Source organism: Dermacentor albipictus, chromosome 6 (assembly GCF_038994185.2).
Source record: "Dermacentor albipictus isolate Rhodes 1998 colony chromosome 6, USDA_Dalb.pri_finalv2, whole genome shotgun sequence".
NCBI classification, from domain to species: Eukaryota; Metazoa; Arthropoda; class Arachnida; order Ixodida; family Ixodidae; genus Dermacentor; species Dermacentor albipictus.
The window spans coordinates 90,053,441-90,072,561 of record NC_091826.1 but is presented as its reverse complement, the minus strand read 5'-3'; the positions used below and the strand labels follow the sequence as shown (position 1 = coordinate 90,072,561).

The 19,121-nt window shown below is 44.6% G+C and overlaps 1 protein-coding gene across 1 annotated transcript in view; it reads right to left on the bottom strand.

Annotated features, from left to right (window-relative positions):
- Window positions 1-1,889: 1,889 nt before the first annotated feature.
- Window positions 1,890-19,121, bottom strand: part of LOC135912392 (thiopurine S-methyltransferase-like) — a 38,311-nt gene continuing 21,079 nt past the window's right edge. The window contains exons 7-9 of the mRNA XM_065444836.1: window positions 18,705-18,790; window positions 14,043-14,087; window positions 1,890-9,588 (exon numbers count right to left, since the gene is read on the bottom strand). Of these exons, the coding sequence (XP_065300908.1) occupies window positions 9,488-9,588; window positions 14,043-14,087; window positions 18,705-18,790 (232 nt within the window). The 3' untranslated portion in view covers window positions 1,890-9,487. The remainder of the gene's footprint in view (window positions 9,589-14,042; window positions 14,088-18,704; window positions 18,791-19,121) is intronic.

Genomic DNA, 19,121 nt, shown 5'->3' with positions numbered 1-19,121 from the left:
AGCGAACGCCACTACGCGCGGTCACCGCGATGGAGTCGCCCGAACCGGCTTCTTGCGTGAAAGGTCGGCAATCGCTGAGCGCAAACTATGTGAAATATGTTCTTATAGTGGGTGGTCTGTATAACCAAATGGCGCATAGCAGAACGAAGCCTCAATGCGTGCAGCCATTGCACGTGTTCACGGCGACCGACTGCGCATCTGCATGCATGCCCACGCACAATGTTTTGCTTTCGCTGTGAGCGCATTTTCGCACCGTGCCGTGAGCTTTAGGCCGCAGCATATGAGCATTTCCAGTACACTAGCAACCATTGTTGCGTGGGCGCTATCAGAACTGTTCAAAAATAATTTCGTTACAGAGACTTCGACGCCTACGGCGACTTTGATGTGCCGTAGCGACGATTCAATCTTTTTTTGTCTTCTAAATTGTTGGACCCCATTTCAACATTATTTCTCAAGGTGCGTCGCACTGTATGTTTATCGGTCTTCTCAGCGTGCGATTTCCCTCTGCTTCTTTTTTGTAATCCAGTGCATTAATTCATAACACAAACATGACAATATGCCATGCCTTTCTTTAATATGCGTCTTACCACTCCCTTTCCGTTCCAGATAACTTGCCAGTATCTAGCATCAACAAGTTCATAGACCAAACCGTCCTAACATTAGCCGGGCAGCGGGCGCGGGCGAGCGTGTCAGTGCGCGTTTTCTGCTACTCACCGAATATCGCGCAGTCCCGGCGCCGTAGCAGAAATCTTCCTCGCGTGTGTGCTTGCTGCATACGCGAGCTGTAGCCGATGGCTGTCTGCCGGTTCTAAATTTCGCCAGCCAAGCTCCACGCAGCTCCTTGCCCTGCGGCTACGTGTGAATAAGGCTGACACGGGGCTCTGTTGCGTACGTCCGGCACTGCGGCACCAAGCAGTAGCCTACCATGCTGCACGCCTCCAAAGGCAGCCACTACCTATTATAGTAGTTTCAGATGTTGTCAAGCAGACAGCCAAGGCGGTAAAGCCGCACCATTTAATCAGAACCGCGGCGCAGGTGCCACTTTAAACTTTCGTTTTCAGCTCCCTTCGGTGCTTCCGAAGCAGCCGACGCAGCCGCGGTGTCCACGTGATCCCTCATGCCACGTCAAGCCGACGGTGGCGCCAGCTTTTCCACTGGTGGAGCTCGAGGCCAATAGAAAATATTAACTTTTAACAGCTTACACCGCATCATGGCTGATGCTGGCTAGCCAAGCCTGTGTAATGTACCAGGTGAGCTAAGCCGCAAACATGAGTGAAAATAAAAAAAAAATATTCACAGTTAATGTTGGTCTACTTTCTTACCTTTGGAACACTTTCAAACAAATAAAAGTTGCATCAACCCCTCGAGAAAGTCTTTGGCGTTAGCATCATGCACTTACTTTTTGTGTTTAGCAATGCCAAATTACCAAAGAGCCTGGTAAGAAGTACCTATTAGACTTTCTGAACCAGAGTAGCTATCGAAAAACTAATGATAGATTTGAAATTAGCATGAAAAACTAATCACAACTGTAAAGTTTAGCTCAGACTGAACCAAAAATAAAACATTTTACAACTCACAGCCCCCCTCCCTTAATTAGGAATGCGAAAAATACCCACAAACATATTTTTTTGTAAACTTTTTTTAAATGCCATCTTCAAATGCAATAAAATGATCCTAGAACCTGAAAACATGGCGTCAACACTGCATTTAAGCTTTCGGGAAACTTGGAGAAACTATAAGATAATCATTACAGTTCCTTTTCAAAGGCCAAACTTCACTCAGTTTCTTTCAATACGAAACACACATTCAATGAAGTCAATGCATGTAGTCTAGACGTGCAGTCTCTTTGCCGAGGTCAGTACCTTCTGTGAAGAAAAAGCATACAGAAATCATCGTGCAAACTTCCTCTGTTTATTGGATTTAAGTAACTTATTCACTTATTTACAAAAAAAACAGTGCCTATCTTCAAGAAGACAGCCAAGGCAGTAAACAATGAGGCTACTACAATATACAACTACAAATCAAGGGGCACTGAAACACTTTTTTGGACATGGTATCAAGACGATACTTATATGTGGACAATGCTCCTGTGAACATGCAAGTTAAATACTATTCTGCTGCATGCAACGAAGAACCTACGATCTCACACATAATGGATCACTTGCTCTCACCTGCAAATTTCAAGGCTCACACTCCTTTTTCGCCTTGTCCAATGTTAGTGACTGCAGTACTGCAGACGTTACGACCCAGAGACGCCAGCAGTTGGGCAGTCGTTTAGGACCATATATACAAACCCTCCAAGAACTTGGAAACAACAAAGCAAGCAGTTAGCATGTCTTGGCTACCTTTGCTACTTCTGGAAACCCTTCTTGGACAGAAACCTTGACATATTACTATTAGTGTACCACATAAAAAAAAAGAAAGGAAATAGCTATAGGGAGCACATAGGCTCTCAATGGTGCCCCAGCTGAAAAGAATGTATTGGCTGAGAGAATGGGGAAAGTAAACACTTCACATGTTATATCACCTACTGCGGCACCTCCTTCTGAATATGCACCTCTTGTAATTCTTACCTCATTACTGACAGGAGTAAACTGATTCTGACTCTCAATGTAAAGTCTGTGTCAAGAATTTCTACGAGAACACATTCCCTGAAAGACATCACGTTCATTACAGGGTGTTAATCAGGTTCTAACATAGCATGTTCCAGGGCCCCTTAAACTAAGCTGTCGCTTCCCCAAACTGCATGAAGCAGCTTCCATACTGCAAAAATGGCACTGGCAAAAGCATCACATTTTCCGTATCGCCTTGTAGCACACCTAGCATTTGGTCTCAGTATGAGCAACTTGCGCAAGTTTTCCTGAAAGTATGACACACCATATTACCAGTGCTAAATGGACGGGACAAAGAATGTAAAGTACACCACAGGGCAGGTGCTAAACATCAACTTGTTATGAAAGGATTATGGGCTCATCAAGCATAAATTTGTGGCAAAGTGGCACAAAAAAAAAGAACTAAAACAAAATGTCACTCAGCGTTGTCATTGCCCAGTCCCAGTGTGCGCAAACACAGCTACATGTAGCTATGTAGCTTGGTGGCTGGAGAACCAATCACACGCCATGGCGGGGGAAAGCTCTCTACCATGCAAGCTGAGATGGAGCGGGCTAGACGACTCGTTATTTGGGATTAAATAAACCGGCTGGTCAGTTAAATCTTTATGTCTTGTTCGTCACCCAACTGTGACGTGGAGGTAGCGGTAGGGAGCGCATCATGCAAGCAGAAGGCAGCAAATGCAGGCATTGCAGTGGCTCCATGAGCGCAAGCAGTAACCAGTATGAAACTTTGCTATGCCAAGATGGCTTTGCCTATGATGTCCGCAATTCAGGACGCAGCCCCACTCTGTTCCATATATGTAGCCAATTGGTGGCACCCCGTAGTGTGAGCTGTGTTCTATGCAATAAAGAGAAGTGCAGGGCTTATGGGCTAGCACGTCAGGAACAAGCCACTAACGAGCATGGTCACACGCCTCCTTGTTGTCTCCCCATCACTTCACATTATTTAATAATTGCTCAACCCATTCATCATCAAGCTGCTGGAAGAAGCTTGATTTCAGTCATCTAAGCACAGCACCAGAGCAATGGCGGTCGTCACCACCATCGATAAACTGGTCACAGATGCGTCGATACGGACTACGAATACAGCCGAAGCAGAAGTGGCCGTGGCCCTCGCACTCGCACAACCAGGAGTAAGGACCACGGTCACAGATTCCAAGACCGCCTACGCAAGCTACTGCAAGGGGAACATCTCTCCCACGGCCCTAGTGATCCTCGCCAAACGCAAATCATTGGGACGAGCCGTTGAGCTTGTGTGGGCCCCGGCTCACTTGCAAGTGGAAGGCAACACACTCGCCGACCACTATGCCCAAGAACTGTCAATCTGGACCGAGGACGAGCCAGAGCTTCCGCACCCCGTGACAAATTACGAAGACATCACCCAAATGTACAGAAGTGGCCGATGTAGGCTTCCCCGTCCACATCCGCAACTCAGCCGAAGGCAGCAAACGATCATGCAATGCATGCAAGCGGGGTCACCTAGCGCATCCTGTGTTCTTGCACAAGATGTTCCCAACAGAGCATGACACTTCATGCCCGTTTTGCAGATGATCAGAAGGCACTCTAGCACACATCCTTGCAGAGTGCACTAAGCTCAAGAACCCCCTACCCTCCCCAGCCCCAACCCCCCCCCAAGCAATGGGATATCTTGTTGTCCAGCCCCAACCTAACTACCCAGCTCACGCTGGTGGCTAGGGACCAGGAACTGCAGGACGCATATGGGACCTGAGAAGAAGGTTCCACCCAGTCTGGTGCCAGCACGCATTAACCTTTACTAAGGGCTCAATAAAAGTTGAGTCTCTCTTAGTCATCCAAGGCATAGAAACAGTGGTTTACAAGATGGGAGTGCTACATAGAGTCATCTCCAGACAAAAGAAGCAAGATAGCATGATGCAAGTAAACACAGTCATCTATACTATGTGTCGTGAAACCCAGACGTTATAGCCTTACTGAAACTATCCAACACCAAGAAACTCAACAACAATGCAGCGATGCAACTGCTTTAGCGAAACATTGGTGCCATGGACAAAAGTTATCTACAAGCATGCGAAGCTCAACACCTGCAAGCAAGAAGCACACAAGACAGTCTACGCATTCGTCACCTATTTTCATAGTCTAGCCAATACCTATGAGTACAAGCTAAAACAAAAATTGACCTGCGCCAGGCTCATTGTTGGTCTCGCAGACATGCAGTTAAGCGAAAAGCTACAACTTAAGGCTGAGCTTACTCTGGAATCTGCCATCACCACTGCTTGTAACAGGGAAACAACTAAACAGCAACAAAAGACGCTACGGCTTCAGCTACTGCCACCTGCAGCTGCAGACACCAAGCGAGGCTTCTTAAAGAGCAAAGGGAAGCCGAAGCAGTATTCTCGAAAGGACACGCCTGACCAGACACAGCCTTTGGACAAACAGTGTACCTCAGCTACGCACACACCATCATATGCTACGCGTCCAGCCAATGGCAAAACATGCGGCGCATGTAGCAAAAAAAGGACACTTTACTACCATATGCTTATCTGTGCAAAAGAAAAGCAAGGCAAGGACACACACCAAGCTGCATTAGAAGAGGTCTATTTGGTAGGACTAGCAGACTGGCAAGACCCCAGGCCGTGCAAAATTGGTGCGGCCATCAATGGCTTACCCACGAAGTTCAAGATAAATAACAGTGCAGACATGACAGCTATACCAACAAGATTCTAGATGAACAAGTTATGGGCAACCTGATCCAGTGTAAATAAATAGTTGCTTGGATCAGGCCGAACCAGCATAGCAACGGCTGGACTGTTTAATACGGCCTTGCAGGCATGCCAAGATTAAGTTTAAGTGATCAATGAGCTGTGCAATGCACTTTTGGTTGTCCTGTTATCAGTAATCAAGTCCCTCGATATCTACAGGTCACCGAGTCAACGGGTAAGGTAAGTGACCAAACCGCCATCCTGAGTCACCACCGCAATCTAACAACAGGCTTGGGCCTCCTCATGAGAGAATACATTACTGCTCTCCGATGCCAGCCTGTGTGCAATTACGCCCCCAAGGAGAGTACCTCTACTCATGCTGCTTCGTGTCAAATGAGAGCTAGGAAAAAATGGAGAGCCTGGGCATTACCGGAAAGGTTGAAGAGGTCACAGAATGGTGTGCACCTGTGGTAGGCGCAAAAAAGCAAGGAAGCAAGCAGTCAATTTGTATTAACTTCAGAGGCTCGAACATGAACATTCTGTGGGAACTGGTTGTAATGCCCACCATTGAAGAATGCCTGGCAAAACTTGCTGGAGCTACACAGTTTAGCAAGCTCTATGCAAAGGCCAGCTATTCGGCAAGCTCCAGAAGTACACCACCTGTACACCACCTTCCTGACACCATTTGGCTAATTTCAGTTTTTCCAATTGCTTTTTGGAATTTTCACAGCGCCTGAACTTCTCCAAAGTTTTCGAAGGGAAATGCAGAGAGTGCTAGAAGGGCTTAAGGGCCAAGCTTGTCTGAAAGATGACATGGTCGTGTTTGGGTGCACAATGGATGAACATGACACACGAGTGGACCAAGTACTTCAACACTTGCAAGAAGCTGTAGTCACCTTAAATGCAGGTGAAGTGCACACAACGCAAGCAATCAGTGAAATCCCTCTGGCCCATTGTATCAACGAATTGTAATGTAGGATGATGTGACAGCAGCCCAAGGACTGTGCCGCCATTCCTACATTTATTTCGGCAGAAGGGCTAAGCCGACGAGCGGAGCCACAGCTGCGGCGACCAACGTGGCAGGCTTCTAAAACAACACTGCACGTGCCAAGCTTGCACTTCGAGCATGCGCCAGCCAACTTAATTTTTCTCTGCTTTTACAGCTGGCCCCAAGGGGCCGGCTGTGAGCGTCTCTGGCCATAGCGTCCCTGCATTGCCGCGTCGGTGGGCGCTGCGGTATCAGTGCTGACCCCAAGAAGGACAAAGCGGTGTGTCGGCTAGCAGAGCCCACAGAAGTAACGCCAGTTAAACTTCTTCCTGGGCTCTCACAGCTCACAAAACCATTATGTGGCTTGCTTCACAGTAACGGCGAACAGTGCTGGGACAAGCCACAGCGAGCTTCGATGCCATCAAGAAGGCATTGACGCTGACACCCATGTCCAGTGCTGCAACCCTCGCAGCCATCTCAGTGTGTCCACAGATCCATCATTGTATCGTTTTGAGGTAGCCCTCCTTCAAGAGGCAGCAGGACATCGGCTCCCAGTTGCCTGTGCCTCTCTGACTCAGAGACGCAATACACACAAATAGAGGAAGAACCACTGGCGTGGGACTATGAGAATTTTCGCTCCCATCTGCTAGGATTGCACTTCCATACAATAAAGACACTTTTTCCGAGTCTTTATTTACAGTACGAGCAACATGTATTCAGTACTCATGTGTTTTTTCAAACTTATTCTTTGATTTATACTACACCAAGTATGTAACTGTTAATTCTTTTTGTATAGTCGATTCTAGATAAACGGAACTGCTTCTTAAATGGAACACCATCCTTGTGGTTAGCTTGTTTTGTATTCATGGAACTGTATTCAGCTTTGGCTCTCAGTAAATGGAACTCCTGACAAAAGCAACCAATTTCCCTGGTCCCTTGAGGTTCCGTTTAAAGCGAGTCCACTATATTTCTTTTTCTTAATTTTTCTTAGCGGTGAATATTTTTGGAATGCCCATTGGTTGTCCCAGGAAAGATGCTGTTTGCTACACATGCTTTTGACCGTAAAAGGAGGCAGGACCTTTCCGAAGGTGTTTCAGCTTTTTGTCCAGTCTCCTCTTTTAACATTGAAAAGGGAACAAACATGACTGACTGAATGATGTAGAAGGTGACCACAAGCCACTAGTGCTACTACTGCCATCTAGCCACCAAGCATCAATTAGCCAATAAGCATCAATTACGGGGGTGCGCAGGGGCTGCTCTCACTCTCCTGAACTTGGCTACGATGGGGCAAAGCCCCACTCCCGCTTCGTATTGCAAACCATAGGCAGCACCAATTACCAATGCATTTTGTTCTGGAGATGTAGTACAGTAGAACCTCATTGATATGATGCCTTTTCGTATGATTTCCCGGCAACAACGTTTGTGACTGAGAACGCAGAAAATGACCCAATACAGTTATACTCCTTTTTTACAGGTTAATACGGTCCCGGAAAACACTATCTTTCAGCAGCAACGTTTGGTATATTGGTAGACTGCAATCGTATGATACGTTTTCCGGCCGCTAGATTCCACAAAAACAATAAAAGGAGCGAGGGCACACGTGCAATCGACAGCAGTAGAGGCCTGCAACGGCAGCTTTCCTGCAGTAGTTGCCCAGCTATGTCGCACGGAAATGCCACCACGCACTCAGTTTTCTATTCTGGCACCAGGAAACCTCCTCAAGGGTCATTGCACTTTGCCAATAACAGCTATCGCCGCCAACCCATTGCATTGATAAGCATTGCATGCTTATCGCAGACATCCCGGCATTACTGCAAGGAGAGCAGGCAGGATCAGCTGCTACATAGCCTTTTTCAGAGGCGAGTTGTGCAACAATTAAAGGCCAACTGCAACGAAATCTGAGACAGTATGAAATACCTCCTTTCATATAGTGTAGACACCAAGCAGTCTTCATGTGAAGTTTACATTTGAAATGCAAGTGGATGCCTTATGAAAAGCTTGCCAAAAATAGATGTTTCTGACACCAAACTGCGGGAAATTTCACTGCTACCACTTACCGGAAGTAATATGTTACTGAGGTTGTGTGGCTCCTCGGCATGACATCCGAGATTAGGCCGTGCTTGCAGCTCTTAGCGGCGCACTAAAACATCTCAGAAGTGGGGTGCTGGCACTTAGGTCACATCCACTAACGACCAAGCGCACAAAACGTCTTACAGGCTGCTAATATTAAACTATGCAATTTGTGGCCCTGAATCTTTGTCAAGACTGATTCAATAGTATAGATTACTGATCTGTAACAATCTACCAAAGTGAAAGTTCGTTGCAGTTGGCCTTTAACAATAGCCTTCTATTGCTCGGACAATATGTAAACGCGCAATTTAGTAATTTTTGAGCGACTTCATTACTATTACTTTTCTCACTGAGAAAGGCGCTTCGAGCTTAAAAAAAAATATCCCAAATTAGCTTTCACTAAACACGGCAGATATGTTTCTGTCATGTTTTTTTCTTTGCTTTCTTTGCCGCTTTTTTGCCACCACTCAGAACCCTGCTACACCTAAAATTCCTGTTCAGTAAAAATTAGTTTGGCTACAATGCCCACCATGTGTACCCTACATTTTATGCCATGTACTTTTAACACTGTTAATATAATCTACCGCTAAAGTAACCAACTTTTCCCTGTTTCACACAATAACTACACTATTGCCTGACTGATTTTTCCATTGAAACACTAAGGAGAATCACTACATGAGTCTTTCAAAACACTAATCTGGTTAATTTCACAGTAAGAAGTTCATTATCAGAAGAGGAAATGACGGCCAAACTTCCTTCTTCTTTTTAAATTTCGCGCCCGAGTTTCAGCACCAGAACATCAGTGTGACATCACATGTTCTCAAAACTTCCCAATATAAGTCTTCGGTTCCATTAGAATACAATGTAGTCCATCTGTACCTAGAAAAAACTAGGACTTTGTCAATATCCACGACATCACGGCAACGCCACTCATCTTTCGTTCTTGCCTCCTATCTGGCTTGTCAATCTTCATCCCATGGCGAGAGTGGCTTCTTTGGTATCGTAGAAGTGTAGTTCACAACACAGCTGTAGTTATTTTCGTCTTTAGGGTCCCCTTAACAAGTTGCAGCAATGAATGTAGTTGCTGCTTTACACTTTGGCACTCCAGTAAGAGGAATTATAATGGCACACAACATCGCTCAACCTGTCCCATGCCAAAGGGTCTCGACGATGCTGGAAGAGATGTGAAAACGCTTCTCCTCCTCTGACTGCATCACCTTTGTCAGCGTCATAAAGTCACCTGCAAACATGAAATATGCGGGAATGTTTTGGTGCCATAGCCTGATTAAACGAACAAGTAAGCTCATGAATGAGATAGGTTACAGTTTGCCCGGGTTACCATGAGCAATTCGACAAATTTCATATTCGCCGTTTTGTACCCTGCAAAAGAGGCAGTTTGGAGCAGGCATCGAAAGCACGTGTTCTTCCCCAGGCACACGCAGCATAGGATTGCAGGTACAGAATTACAGTTCCTAGTGATTGCATCTATACTGCGTTAAGAGGAAGCTTTACCCTGGGTGCTCTTATCTAAATACATTTAAAAGGAGAAATAGTTTTTCTCGCCATCCAGGGCACCAAATTTGATGAGGTTTGGTGTATTTAAGAGAACAACTTAAAATACATTGACTGCTGATTTTGAATTTTCGATTGAGATTGTCAGTTTTTATTAAAAATTGGCAAAAACCGAAAATTTTCAGAAAACGAAATTATCAAGTTCACAACTCTCTAACTCAGCAAGGAAGAACAATATCACAATTCTGTGCATTGCATCTGATAGTACCTTTAAAGCGGACAAAATTGACATGTTACACACGAATCTAAAAAAATTCAGCAATATGAAAATACAACTTTTTCAGAGCCCTTGCACACAATCTAACAAATTCATGTAAGATATAAATTGACATAGCGAATTTGTCCGCTTTGAATGATCTAATGGATGCCATTTACAGAACCATGATACCTGTTCTTGATGCCGAGCTATTAATTTATAAACTTTGTGCGTCTATTTTTTTCTAACTTCCGAATTTTCGAAAATTATTTTCAGAAAATTGAGGCCCTAAATCGAAATTCTGCTTACTGCAGCCACTAGAATTGAACTTTCTCCCTCAAGTGCAACAAATTTCATTAATATCGGTCCAGGGGTTACCTCAGAAAAACATTTTTGCATTTTACATGTATTTGAATAGGCCACGCGGAGCTGGGCCCAAGCTAAAGCTTCTTCTTAATAACCACAGGTCAGCATACTCACTCATGAGTACATTAACTCATAGCCCTTTTGCGCCTGATTTCGCAGGTGTGAGATAAAAATGTTAGCAAGCAACAGAGGTTATGAATAGACGTGAGTATGAACAGGAGTTAGTGCCGGTTAACCGTGAGTGCAAATAAAAGTCAGTGATGGTGATTTTAAGTGTATGTGAGCATCAACACGAGTGACTGTCGGCGAATGTGAGTGCTCAAGAGTAGGCATGCGAGTGCGTGCCGGTCAGCGGTGCAGTGGACACGAGTATGTGTGAGTGTTAGTGTGAGCCGGTTAGTGTGAAGGAATACGAGTATGAGTGAGTACAAAGCCTACAAGAACACCGACGCGTCATTATGAGCGAGCGTCCACTCATCCTACCGACTTTGAGTACTAGATCTAGCCCTGGGATTGTTATCCAGTACCACTCAGGGCCATGGCGGGCAGATCTGCCCACCATGACTCGTGCTTTGTCACTCAACGCGGCGCAGTGAGGCATGCACCAAGGTTTGCTGGCGTCATTAGTCGAAGGTAGCTATCTTATTCTACTGCGGTTTTACTTTTTTTGCTGATATCACAGCTGCACACTAAGTAGGGAAGCGTTTGGGTGGCGACCTTTCCCTGGTAGTTTCACAGTCGAGATTTCGGGACGTCCGGAGTGCGGTGCGAAAACTTTTCTTGAAGCTAAGGGGTGAAAAATTAATGGAGTTGACACCAGGATGGGAAACATTTTGGCTTGGGCAACATTTCTAAATATCAGAGTTTGCATTAATGAGGGTTTACTGTATCGTGTTTTTTTATGCTAAGGCTTGGATCTTTAACAAACAGTATAGACACTGTAAATTAATCTGATATAGCCAAACTGTAGCCACGCAGTCATGTTATATTTATGCCATTCAGTCAGTGTCTAGCATAGTATGTCTTTTTGTACTGGCTCATTTGTAGTTTTGCCATCTTTCCCTAGAGTGAACACAGCGCTCTATGTACATCTGGTGATGTGGTGTTCCTGTATTTATTTACTGTCATGCTGATTGTGCACCAGATATGATCACCAGTCAGTTGTTTCTCATTTACAAATTCCTGAGTAGAATAGATGTCCAGATGTGAACAGCATTGCATCTATCGGATGATGCAACTAAGGCTTCTTCTTCATTTTTTTTTTTTACCAAGGAGGCTCCACAGTCTTTATCAATGAGAAAATACTCAGTATTCAATCTGGTGTTGAAACGTCATTATTCTCGGAGATTTGCATTCAATTAGGAATTTTTTCTATCCACCACACACATTTCCTACTGTTGCTAGAAAACCACAAACTACAACACAGAGATGGACAGAAGCCTGCCTTGCTGCATGTACTTTTACATGATGGACAGATCTTGAAGCTTGCACAAGAAAATGTTAATTGCTCATTGTAGTCTTTGTGTCCAAATAAAAATGTTCAGATGTGGGTGAAGCATTGTCCTGTCTGCTTCCTCTGCTCTTTGTTTGCGCGGGTACTGGTGCACTTCAAGATTTGTCTATTATAAACATGAACTAACTAGCCCGACTTGCCATCTTGTCACTGTTATATAGCACATCCATGTCCAATATCTTTACCATGCCACTGCATAAAATGTATCAAATTTGTACTTTTGTACCAACTCGTGTTGCATGTAATATGTCTGTACTTGTGCAACTATCAATTTTCTGGTTTGAAGCAAAGTCGAAGCGAGTAGTAACTAGTGTCGAATAATTTCGAACAGTTCGAATAGTTGTGAAATTCGCACAAAACTTTGAAGTAAGAGCCAGATGTACAAATCTAAGAAAAGTCGGTTTCTTATTTGCAAAAAAAGAAACAGGCTCATTTTTGGAGTCACTTATTTTCAAAGTGCTTTTATTCAAATATTTTAATGCCAAAATGCAAGCTTGACATTTCTTACAACTCTAGTGGCGCACAAAAATTGTTTACAGACTCTTGCTCACTGTTGTGCTTGATTAAAATTGATTAAAAGTTTTGTGGTTTTTGAGGCTGCAGGAACATTTTGCGTTCTATCATGAGTTTTCGTGTTACTGTGAAATGCAACCTTGACTGCAAAAGCTTAACCCATTCCATTCTTCAAGCGCACAGACAAACATGGTAGGCACGTCTACTACTTTTACAGTCCTCAGAACCCACGTGTACTATATGGAGTCCAATCATTGATGAGCAGCAAGCTTCCCACGACAGTTTGCCGACCCCTGCCATACCTGCCTTGAGTGTTAGGCCTAACAAGTGCCAGGATAGGCCTAACCAGTGTTAGGCCTAGCTAGTACGGCCACTACAAATAGTACGTTTTAATAACTGAGCCAGTGCAGAAACCAGCAGGCGACTGCAAACGAATTCATTACTTGCATGTGCCTTGGTTATGAGCAGTTGAATGAGACTTGCTCACCAAAACCAAAGCTGACAATGATACGTTTTAATATTTACCACAATTTTTGCACGCATAACATGCGCCAAAATTTTGTAAACGTTAGCCATAAAATCAGAGCATGGGTTATACGCAAATTTCGACATGCGGTGTGACTTCATGGCAGCACGAACTAAGGCTCAAGGTAGCCTTAGGCTACCTCGAGGTATAGGCTCGAGGTATAGTTTCATGGCAGCATAGACTGTGTTGCTGTAAAACCGCCTTTAGAGCAACGTTTTCTACCATCAGAGTCGCCGACGAGGCGGCAAACAGTACTGCTCACTGAACATACAACGTGGATGATTCATGCATATGCAAATGGAGACTGTTTTACAAATATTTCGGCATTGCATGCAGTTATTGCTGCGGGTTTACGTGCAAACTTTTTTTTTCGTATGTTCTAATCAGGGGTACAGCTTATATGCGAACAAATACGTATATTCGTTTGTTTCGAATGCTCCGTAAACTTCACATACTGAAATTTGAGTGAAAATGAATATCAACTAGCATAATATTCAATCGCAATTTGAAAATGTTGCTCATTCACACAAGCCTAACATGTCTGCTATGTTCGTGCACTTCCTACAATGCATTTTAACCTTTATGTAACAAACGCCGATAAAGCAAATTATCAGATATAATGAAGCAGATCTAAAACATCAGAGAGTAATGATGAAAAGCCTGCAACTAATATCAGATACAATGGCGGTACATATTTTTATGCTGGATGTAACTTCCCTATAATGAGGTTCAACGATAACCCCTATTGAGACTGCCAGTATGCTTGAAATTAATAAAACATACATTAACATATGTAGACTAAGACATGGACTGGCGAAGACCGCTGATTCTCAATATACTGACCATTTGGTGGCTGAATGTTACACAAAATAGGTGAAACATTAATCAGTGTTAGTGAGAAGCAAGAACTCTGGTAGGGAGCTTTTACATGACAAGAGAAAAGATCTCTATTCAAGGTAGTTGTCCTAGCAGTGTCAAATTCTAGGGCAAGTGATAAGATATGCTCACCAAACAGCTTGACCACCTCATCATCTGGTACACTCCGAGGGAAACCTGCAGAACACACGCATTTTTACTTTACACAACAGATAAGTGACCTAGTAACGGCATCCTTACTTATCTGATAATAAGTATGTCATATTTTGTGACAGAAAAGCGAGAAGCTTAAGTTTGATCGAATTACATGATGCATACCTGTACCTTCCTTTCCCATATGACACACTATTTTATGGTTGCAAATGTGAGCAGCTTCTCTAGATTTCATGGTGTTTGATGTAATAGTTATGCGGAAACCCGCAAGGTGGAGAGAAGTGATTAATAAAGGGAACACGAGGCATCAACCCAATCGTAGCAATTGCTACGAAGGAAACCCATACAGATTGCTCAAAAGCCTCGCAGTTGAGAAAAATTCGCCCTAGTCCAGGACTCTGCTAGCCGCCATCTGCTAGCCGCGTGGTTAGCTCAGATGGTAGAGCAGCTGCCCCTGAAAGGCGGTGGTCCCGGGTTCGAGTCCCGGACCAGGACAAATTTTTTCTTCAGCTGAGAGGCTTTTCTCTTGAGGAATACATATGAGCTTCCTTTGTAGCAAATGCTACAATTGGGTGGATGTCTCATTTTCCCATTACTAATTTCAGAGTGTTGCCTACAATGCATGAAACAAAGTATAGAAACTAAAGGCCTCCCTGCAAAGTACAAAGCCCTCTCAGTGGTTTCCTGTTACCACTGTCTTATGGCAGCTAACTCTGTTCTGTGCCTACAGACTTTCTAATATCATCAGTCATTCAAACCTCCACCATCTTCCACTGAATTCTTCTTCCCTTGGCACACATTTTGTAGGCTGAACAGTCCACCAGCCATCTGTCCAATGCATGAGACAACCGGCTAAACAACACTATCCATTTAAAGGAGTTATGTAGCGTCATCATCATCACCATCTATCGTCATCACGTGTCACAACACCGCCACAAATCTTGGTAGCTCAGCCCACGAGTCTCGAGTAAAGTAATTATCTAATGATGTGCCTGAACGCCGCTCTGCTAACTAATTCACCTTCACCTTCATGAATAAATGTTGGAACCACAGCATGCCTCGTTGGCCGTTGTCCTGAAGCAGTACTGACATGGCATTCTCAACTTGTCATTTTTTTTTTATGGTGGTTGGATGTTCAGGCCCTCTAAACCCTTGAGAAAAACTGTCAAATGTCAGAGTGCCATGAATAATTTACTACAATACTCGCTTCTACGAACCGATTTTCATTTAGCACCCAGCAGGTTATGACATCACGTCATGACACAGTGGCACACTTTGTTCCTGCAATCACTACGACTGACACACACATGTGCAGTCAGGAGAAAAGGACATTTCTTTGTTTTTACTGCAATAACAATTGTTCGAACACTCGAGGTGTATTTGCCGTTGGCGTCAGTGCCCTGTGCTGCTGTGGATGATGCATGCGCAGTCCATGCGTGGAGGATTAGAAGGCCTTTAGAGACGCAAAGTGTGTTTGGGTCCAAAGGTGACAAAGTCAAGCGGACACATTGTCACGCTCTGCTCACTCAGCTCTGCCAGGACCAGGGTGTTCTCGCTTCCACTGCTCTTGTGAGCAACGTGCGCATACACATTAACCTTCCTTCCGAGAACCACGGCGTGCATACCACGCATTGTGATGAACGTTCAGCTAAGTTTATGTAATATTTTCTTTGGATGCTGACCAATGCATACGGTTTGCCTTCAGTATAATCTCGCGCACCGTCGAGGGGCAACGCTTGCAACACCTCTGGCTTGCTCATCACACCAGGTTCTACTGTAGATACGGTATGCAGGAATGAATATCAGTGCCTCGATATATGGAAAATTTACGAATAAGCAGCAGAAAACAAAAGAGTTTGTACACATGTACGCAAATTGCAGGCAAAGTTCAAGCAAGACTATCTCCAATGGGAGAAAAAATAAACACAAGTACGAGAACACTGAAAATTAGCATATAAGAATGTACTTGCAAATGCCCATAATGAATGAAGAAATACGTGAGCAAGAATTACAGAAAAGAAACACGGTCTAAACAGATTAAATGGTGCATCACAACTTCTCACCAACTACAGTAAAACCTTGTTAATACATCAAAACCTCGTTAAACCGTACCAGCTTAAACAGTAGTTTCCTTTTTAAGAGTAGTAAAGTCACATCCCCGACTCAGCGGCCATTGAACATAATGTGTTTTGTATTTGCATAAACCGTACCAGCTTATTGCGTACGTATCGGTTAACACATAGTATTTCCCCTTTTCGTCACTCAAACACGGTGGTGCATCATCTCCGTTGGGCGGCCCGGCAGAACAACAAGCCTCAGAGATCAACACAACGGCCTCGAAGTGCCTTGTGCATTTGCACGTGAAGCCACATCAACATCATTTCGGCGCCATGCCAGAGAGCGTTGTGGCGCCATGCAAGCGAGAACTTGCGTCATGCCGAACCTCGGATAAAAAAGAAGATAAGGAAGACACAGGGTGCTTAACATGGAAGAAAAATTAGACATCGTTCAAGCTATTGAACATGACACAAAAAGTTGGCGTTGGCACGTGACATGGGTCTACTGTTTGTTGACTATGGTGTGCGGCATTTGGAATGCTAATAAATTGCTCAGCAGTGCTGCTGCAACCGCGAAGAGATGTCGGCTATGAGGTTTGACTTTTCGCCATCGTTGCCTCTGTTGTTGCCGAAGTGTTGCCTAGCGACAGTGATAAGGACGACACGGAAAGCGACAGCACACGCGATTCAGGCCCGACACAGGCAGAAGCTGCAGGTTACGTCAGCCTCATTAATCTAATTGTCGCGATGAGAACAGCACCCCGCAATGAAAAGGTGCCCCGCGACTCCTGCAAAGCTACCATGCCTGTGCATGGAGGATATGCTATGCCAACGAGGAATCTGCCATGCGAGTGTTTGCAGAGAAGAGAGGGCTGGCTGAAAATCTGGCTCGCAGCTTTAGGAAGTTTGAGGCCGCTGATGTCGCTGCTAGGCCGCCGTGGCATCAAACAAAAATGACACGTTTGTCACGCGAAGTAAATAAATACTGCATGTTTTTTCCCCTTTCATCACACTCTCTCAGAGTTTCGTTTTTGACAGGTAAGTCGGCGATCTCATGCTATTTTGGTTAAGCAGTGCTACTGTTTAGTACGTGCTTTTTCCCGAGCTCCGGCCAACTAGGGTTCAACGAGGTTTCACTATACTTAGCTGGCGAGGAACACGGACAGGTATGCACTAAGCGACATACTAATTACCCGACAATGGCAAATGAGTGGCTATAGACTAACCAGCCAAAAAAGCAGGTTAATTCTCACTCAAACACACATGCAGACAAGATTTATTTGCGAGCAGGAAGCAAAAAATCTGCGATTTTCACTTGCTGCCGTGGCGGCCTGTCAGCGACAACGGCATCCTCAAAAACAGTAAGGCTGCGAGCCAGTTTCTTCAGGTACCACTTCTCTGCAAATGCCCTCATGACGGTGCAACAGTCACGTTGGATACGGAAGGGCCAGCATCCATGGCATCATCAATGACGACGACATGGAAGCGCCAGAAGCTATGGGAGCAGGAAACACATCATGGCTACCATGTTTTGACGTTACTATCGGCAGCGACTGCAGTGCTTGAAAGGCCCGTGTGCTGCAATTTTGCTACCTATGGTCTGTGGGCACATTTCGCCGATTGCATGCTCGTACATACTGAAAAATGAAGTAAATACTATGCACTAATCGTTTGGCATGCGTTAAGCAACTGCGGCTTAAGCAGTCGGCCAATACATTAGGTTCGATGGCAACAGGAGAGGGGATTCATCACGACTGTACTTAAACCAAAATTACTTATTATGCGGGTGTGTATTAACGAGGTTTTACTGTAGTCTGCTTCCAGCCTACACCCATCGTGTTTGTTCAGTGGCAATGGTGTTAGGCTGCTGAGCACGAGATCGCGGGATCAAATCCCGGCCACGGCAGCCGCATTTCGATGGGGGTGAAATGCGAAAACACCCGTGTGCTTAGATTTAGGTGCACGTTAAAGAACCCCAGGGGGTCGAAATTTCTGGCGTCCTCCACTACGGCGTGCCTCATAGTCAGAAAGTGGCTTTGGCACGTAAAACCCCATAATTTAATTTCTTTATTTTTTTTTCCAGCCTACCTCCTTGTCGCTTCTCCTTTCATTGTAAATGAGCTACATATGATCTGTTATTAAAATAGTAGAAGTGAACCTGATACTCAGCTTGTCGCACACAGATGTGTTGCGATGCAACTCGTTCAAGTAAATACAGTCGCCGACTAATTTTTCGGACTCCAAAAATTCGGACATGCTCGATTATTCAGTCTGCTTCGCGGCACCGCAATTCTCCCTATAGACCACAATTTATAACAACTGCCGAAAGTTCGGACACCTTGCCACCTCTCGTCTGATTTTTAGGACACTCCTTGAGCCCGTCCAACAGCAAGTCTTCGGCACCTCAGGTTAGCCCAGCTGCACAAACGCCACACGCTCGCGCACCTTCGTCGTTGCCCCCATAGGACCCCTAGCGCCACCTCGCGGAATGCGCGGTCAACATATGAAGCTCTCCCATGGCGTTACGGAGAAGTTTCACGACCATAAAAGCATTAAGAGACTCTGACAGGACTAAAAAACTGACCTTTGAATGATGGGTCATCATACACGACTGTGCAAAGTCCGTAGGAAAAGCCAGGTGACAGAAGAGACTTGATGACATTTGCATACCTGCAAAAGTCGACAAAAAAATAAGTGCACAGTGCAACCCTTCTTTTTTAAGCTCTGGCTTCATTTTCTAGTACAAACTTCACAGCAAAAACTTTAAAACAAACATGCACACTGCACATGCAAATGTTCTCCATTAACAAACCTCCAACAGGGATGGAATACCTGCGATGCCTGATAATGTCTGGCATCTTGCTACCCTTAGCTTATGTAGAATGAAATAGGATCACTGAAGCACTCGCTGCAGCAAACCAAACCTCAAAATACATAAAGCCAGTGAATAACCTCACAGTGAAACTGAAATTAATTCTTTTTAACTCCGTTTAACTCTACA